The following is a 5849-nucleotide window of genomic DNA, read 5'->3' as shown; positions in this document are numbered from 1 at the left end:
CAGGGCACACATGCTTCCTCCTTGGAATTTTTTTGTTAAAATGGCAATTACTCTCTCTGCTCTAAAGAATGTACTACCATTGGACAGGCTACCTTCCACAGTGCAACCTATCTTAAAAACAGATATGCTATTATTTGTGCTAACCTGAAAGCCTCCTTTGCATTAAGTACGTGTCCAGCATCATCTGTGTAGTCGAGTTTAACATTTGGTTTGTAGCCCTCCTTTTCTTTGAAGTCTGAGGTCAGACCACTGTAGCGCTCGCGATGCCCAAACTTTTCATCATCTCTGAAAAAGATAAAGCAATGCTGTATATTAAATTCCTTAATTAGCCTTGCTTGCTTACTTTGTCCTGTCTTGACCATTGTGTACACCTCCCTAATACTCAAGTGGGTCAATCCCAAGAGACGAGACGAGACTTGCAATCCAGTTATAGAGGAGATGACAAAGTATTCAAAGCTCAGATATTCTTTACCCTTCAAAATATCCTACTCTACACCATAATCAAAGTAAGTGGCCAATCCTTGTGCCCATGACAATTCTCTTCCCTAAGGTCTGCTGTGGAGAAGACTTGACAGCTACAGGACAACTTAGGTTACTTAGTCTGCAGCCAACTGCTCACGCTAGTTCCTCGCTTGTGGATTTTTATACCCTGAAGATGGAGGCGATACGTTCCTCCAAAACACTGGTTTACACAATATCTATACAGTGCCACATCCCGGAAGACAGCATTCTTCATGAGTGACATTCATTACATACCAAGACACTATACAGTAAAAAGAAAAAAAGTAAAGTTATCTCTGTAACAGACTGTGGAGGTCTATAGGGTTGTGACACATTAGGGCTCCTAAATTTTCTAGACAATCGGCTCATCGATGGCGGTGAGGTTGTCAGACTTACGCACCAGCCATGCTTTACCGCCCACAAAAATTCCTGGTACTCATTTCTGTTAAGAGGCTGAGTTGACACCAGGGCCACAGTGCAGCTGGAAGGATTAGGTCAACTGAAAAAAAAAACAATGACCTCCTCAGGACTTGAACCCATGACCTTCCAACTTGTAGCACAGTGCCTAAACCAACTATCCTACCGCTACTAATATTAAACAGTAATGATTAATGTGTTTCTACTAAAACCCCTAACAAAACTGCAGTATATGATTAAATATGGTACACCATTTATGAAATACTTAAAATATAAACGTACAATTAAAACCAATACTAAAGTGTCAATATCTCTAAATGTGAATATGCCTATGTTGTACATAAAGAATCTGCTAATGACTCACCAATCTCAAATTCATTCCTAGCTCCACGTTTATCTTCTTCTTCCTGACGTTTCTTCTCTTCCATCATTTCCCTCTCAAAGTCCTGTAGTGTAAAGTTTTTATGAGATTAGCAGAATGCAAATGCGCAGCCCAAAATTTACCAATTCAAAATTACCTTGAGATAGACTGAAATCTGAACTGCTTACCCACCAACCACTGTATAAAAAATTACTGCATTGTAAAGTACTGACTACACTGTGTAGTATTTGAGCTTCTGACAGCAGTGGTTTTGAAGAGCTCTGTAATCTGGGATATAATGCCGTGTAGTCTGTCGAAAGTCAACAGACATTTTGCAGAAACATGTCGCCTCCACCTTCAGGGTTGAAGAAGAAATGAAGCAAGAAACCAGTGCTGGCAGGTAACAAAGCCAAGCTTCCTACCTGCTTCATGCTGGCTTCTTGTTTCATTCATTCTTTGACCCTGAAGGTTCAGATGACATGTTCCCCTGGAAATTCGGATGATACCCCAGAAGATAGAATTCTTCCGACTATACTGACCATCTTGAAACTTCTTTGCCAAAATGTCTTTTTAATATCATACTATGCTTTAAAGTTACACATCTATTAGAAACATACTCTCATTCTGCCAAGCAATGTACACCTGCCAACTAATTCTGAGTTTGCAGTGAGAATACTGTGATCATTAACATTAAATTCACTTTGCAATGAATAAAATTAAAGAACTATTGCTTTTTCATTTAGTTATGTTCTGAGCTATTTATTCATCCCTATTTCAATTTCACATATAATTCCTAGTAGCGTCTTTTCTACCCTTGTATCATGCACATGGCACAGGGAGAAAAAAGAAATAAAAGATGGGAAAAAGAGACTGGATTTCAGATTCTTGTAGAGATCAAGAAAGTCACTATCTTCTGGGAAGTCACATCCTGTAAGTCCACTGACATTCCTTCAAAATGCTTATGGACCTTATCACATTATATGGCATTTTATTCCAGAAGGTACCACTTGTCAAGAAGAAGAAGAAAAAGGTTCTACCATCTCAACTGTCACATTCTTATTGTATAACGAGTCCTTTTATTTCTAGGATTTCTGTTGGATATTTCCAGTTCAGTAATTTATATATCCATTATCATGGAATTTAACTGTAATTAAAATACATTCTAATTCTGTTGCAGCTGCAGTAAATAGCTGTACATGGGCAATGGACTGTTCTAGTCTCTACACATGCTAAATCAAAGTGCCTGGCCAAGTGTACATTTATCTGTGGATGGTTATATTGCACTCACAAGTAGTTCTTGAGCGTCCTCATCCCTGTTGCCAGCCAGACCATAAATTGGGATGTCACCCAACGTACCGCAGAATTCTGCGGTAGCATTCAGCACAATGGAACCACCTTCCATGTTTCCTTCTGAGTTTCTCTCCAGTACTGACTCTGCCACCTACAAACCTCACAAATCACAAACAGTTAAATTATGTAGTTATAGAGCATTCTGTTTTGTAGTACCCATAAATGCAAAGCTGTCCCTATGCTTAATTAGTTATGCTCTAGATGGAGGTGAGTGCCACTCCCACACCCAGGGAAACAGCCCCTGCTGCCCATTTGACAAGAGGCCATAACAGGTCTCAACAACCAATATACAAGAAAGGATGATAGTATAAATAAAGATAGACCTTTCCCTGTAACAGGCTGTGGAGGCCCATAGGGGTGCAAGACGTCGAGACTCCCAAACTTTCTCAACAATAAGCTCACAGATGGCAGTGAGGTTATCAGCCTTACATGCCAGCCGCCCTTAAACCCTCCAAGAATATTCCTGGTACTCATTTCTGTTAGAGCCTGAGTTGGCCCCAGGGTTATAGTGTGACTGCAAGGATTTGTTCAATCTAAAAACCCAATTACCTAACTGGGAATCGAACCCATGACCTTTCAGTTTGTAGCACAGTAAGAAAAGATGATGATATTACTTAAATGTGAAGATATGATTTACTGGTTTGAGGCCCAACACAACAAACTGTGAGAGAAACAATTTAATAGCCCTCAGGTTAAATTACAATATAGTTTCTCTACGGTACTATGGTTTTATACTGTAACCAAGGAGGAAACATCATAATTAACTTTACTACAAAGTTCTGCGCAACATTTTATAACTGGAACATATGGAGACACTGTGTAGGAACTAAACATGGCACAGGATTCTGTAGCTAGGGACAATTTCATCACCTCCCACCACCTATCCATAGGGCTGCTCCTCTCTTGTCTCAGGGAGAAAAGGCAGAGAGGCAGGTGAGGGGAAGATGGCCTTGACTGAACAAGAGAAATGACCCCCTACGAACATTTGTGAGAAGGATTAAAAAGGAAATCTGCCAATGTGATGTACCTTTTCTACATAGTTCTTTGATTCTTTAACAGCCTCCTGCAGCTTCAGTCTTGTTATAGTATTAATAACAATCAAAAATCACTTTTGTATTAATTTTGTTATAGTTTGAATGTTTGCGCCTTATATCTCCATATTGTGTAGAGGGCGCTCTTTTCCATTCTTTTGTTTTTTTTTGTTCCAACAGTCTTACAAAAAAGGAAGGGCGCTGTGAATTAGTGACAGCAGTGATTAAAGTGAGAGTCTGACGCTGCCCGAGAGTTTTTGTGTTCAACCTTCTTGTGATAAAAAGGGACATTTTTGTGATTTTCTCTATAGTTATTACTGTGATTAAACTGGTAAATTGAACTGACAATGTTATTTATTGATACTGCTTCCATTGTCTCAACAGGTTATGGGCCCAGGAACATTATTATAGATTTATCAGTGTTGTGTTAGTTGTGTGACTAAAATAGGGAAGCGATAAGTGAACAAAGAATAACAACCAACATGGAGCCTACAATTCAGATGCCCAAACTGAATGACAATTGGAACACTTGGAAGTTTCAAATCAAAGTAGTTCTAACTGCGAAGGATCTTTTTGAATATGTTGATGGTACAAAAGAAGCTCCTACAGAAAGCGCTCTGTTGTCAACTTGGAAAAAGGCAGATGCTCAAGCTCAAGAAGTGCTCGTCACCCGAATGGAGCCTATACCTCTTACCCATATAATGAACTGCACTACATCTCATGAAATGTGGAAGAAACTACAGTCTGTATATGAGAGGGAATCAAACGTTAGTGTTCATTTGCTGTACCAACAATTTTACTCATTGAAATTTGAGGATAACATGAACACCTATTTAACAGCAGTAAACAACCTAGTTGCTACGCTCAGACAAAGAGGAGAGGAACTCCCCAAGAAAATGGTAATGACCAAGCTCATTATGACTCTTCCTGAAGCTTATAAGCACTTTATTTCGGCGTGGGAATCTGTATCAGAAGCCGAACAAACGGAAAAATTAACCGCTAGGCTGCTTATAGAAGAAGAAAGAATGAATGCACAAGAAGGAACAGTAGCCCTGGCTGCGAGAAAGTCGAGTACAGTTAACACCAATATAAGAAGAACAAGTCAGTACAGAAATTCTACATGGGAAAACTGTGGAATTCCAGGCCATGCTAAACAAGACTGCAGGAAAAGGATTCAAGTCAACCAGTGTAATTACTGCAAGAAAAAAGGGCATTGGCTGGCTGGCTGACTGCTGGTATAGAAAGAAGAAAAATCAAGGTGGAAACTCAAACAGACAAGAGAACCGGACAAGTTCAACTAGCCAAGACAATATAGCAGTCATGAGTGTAAACTTCCATCCAATCAACACTGTTTGGTATTTAGATAGTGGAGCCACACAGCACATATGCAAAAATATCAACATGTTCGACACCTACTCCGAACTCAAGATACAAAAAGACAGAAAACCACTCAAGGCAATTGGAGTAGGTACAGTTAATGTTAAGTTATACACGGGTACTGAATATATAAACCTAAGCATAACAGATGTATTGTATGTACCGGACATGTGTACAAATCTTTTCTCTCTGGGTACAGCCCTAGACAAAGGTTGTTATTTGCATTCAGACAGCAAAACCTCAAAACTGATAGAGAACAAGACAAATAAAGTGCGTGCTGTTGCAAAGAGAGAGGACAAAAAAAGGCTCTACAAATTGAACTTTGAAATAAACAAAAATTCTGATTTTAAAGATGAGTGCTTAGTCACAGACTCAAAAGGGGATCAGACCAAGAAGACACTTATGTGGTGGCATAAGAGGCTTGCACACCAACATGTAAATCACTTAAAGAAGTTATTGAAAGAAAAAGAGATTGAATGGACTGATGACAAGAAACCTTTCTTTTGTGCTGCATGTGTACAAGGCAAACAGCACCGAGAACCATTCACAGTGAGTAAAACAAAGACTACAGAAGTTAGCGCCATAATTCATGCTGATATCTGTGGACCAATGGAAGTAAGCTCCACTGGTAATTCTCGATATATGCTGGTATGTAAAGATGATTACTCTCACTACAGAGTTGTTTATTTCTTAAAAAATAAATTTGAAGCATCTGAAAAAATTCAGGATTTTGTAGCTTTGTGCCAAAATGAGACTGGGAAAACTGTCAAAGTTTTAAGAACTGACCAAGGTACTGAATTTTTACAACTGAA

The 5849-nt window shown here is 39.1% G+C and overlaps 1 protein-coding gene across 2 annotated transcripts in view; it reads right to left on the bottom strand.

The window, feature by feature from the left end:
• The window catches only part of LOC117282531 (U4/U6.U5 tri-snRNP-associated protein 1-like), a 6522-nt gene extending 3520 nt beyond the window's left edge, over nucleotides 1-3002 (bottom strand). Inside the window, exons 1-3 of one of the 2 annotated variants that reach the window (XR_004513297.1) lie at nucleotides 2568-3002; nucleotides 1283-1364; nucleotides 145-285 (exon numbers count right to left, since the gene is read on the bottom strand). Coding sequence is in view for 1 of the 2 variants with exons in the window: in XM_033752543.1 (XP_033608434.1) it covers nucleotides 912-1000; nucleotides 1283-1364; nucleotides 2568-2681 (285 nt within the window). In the remaining variant the exon portion in view is untranslated. Of the gene's footprint in view, nucleotides 1-144; nucleotides 286-907; nucleotides 1001-1282; nucleotides 1365-2567 lie in introns of those variants that run through there. The other variant, XM_033752543.1, reaches the window with a different exon arrangement.
• Nucleotides 3003-5849: the final 2847 nt, after the last annotated feature.

This window comes from Cryptotermes secundus, unplaced genomic scaffold (genome assembly GCF_002891405.2).
Source record: "Cryptotermes secundus unplaced genomic scaffold, Csec_1.0 scaffold205, whole genome shotgun sequence".
NCBI classification, from domain to species: domain Eukaryota; kingdom Metazoa; phylum Arthropoda; class Insecta; order Blattodea; family Kalotermitidae; genus Cryptotermes; species Cryptotermes secundus.
The sequence above is the reverse complement of the archived record's forward strand: the minus strand, read 5'-3'. Positions and strand labels throughout refer to the sequence as shown.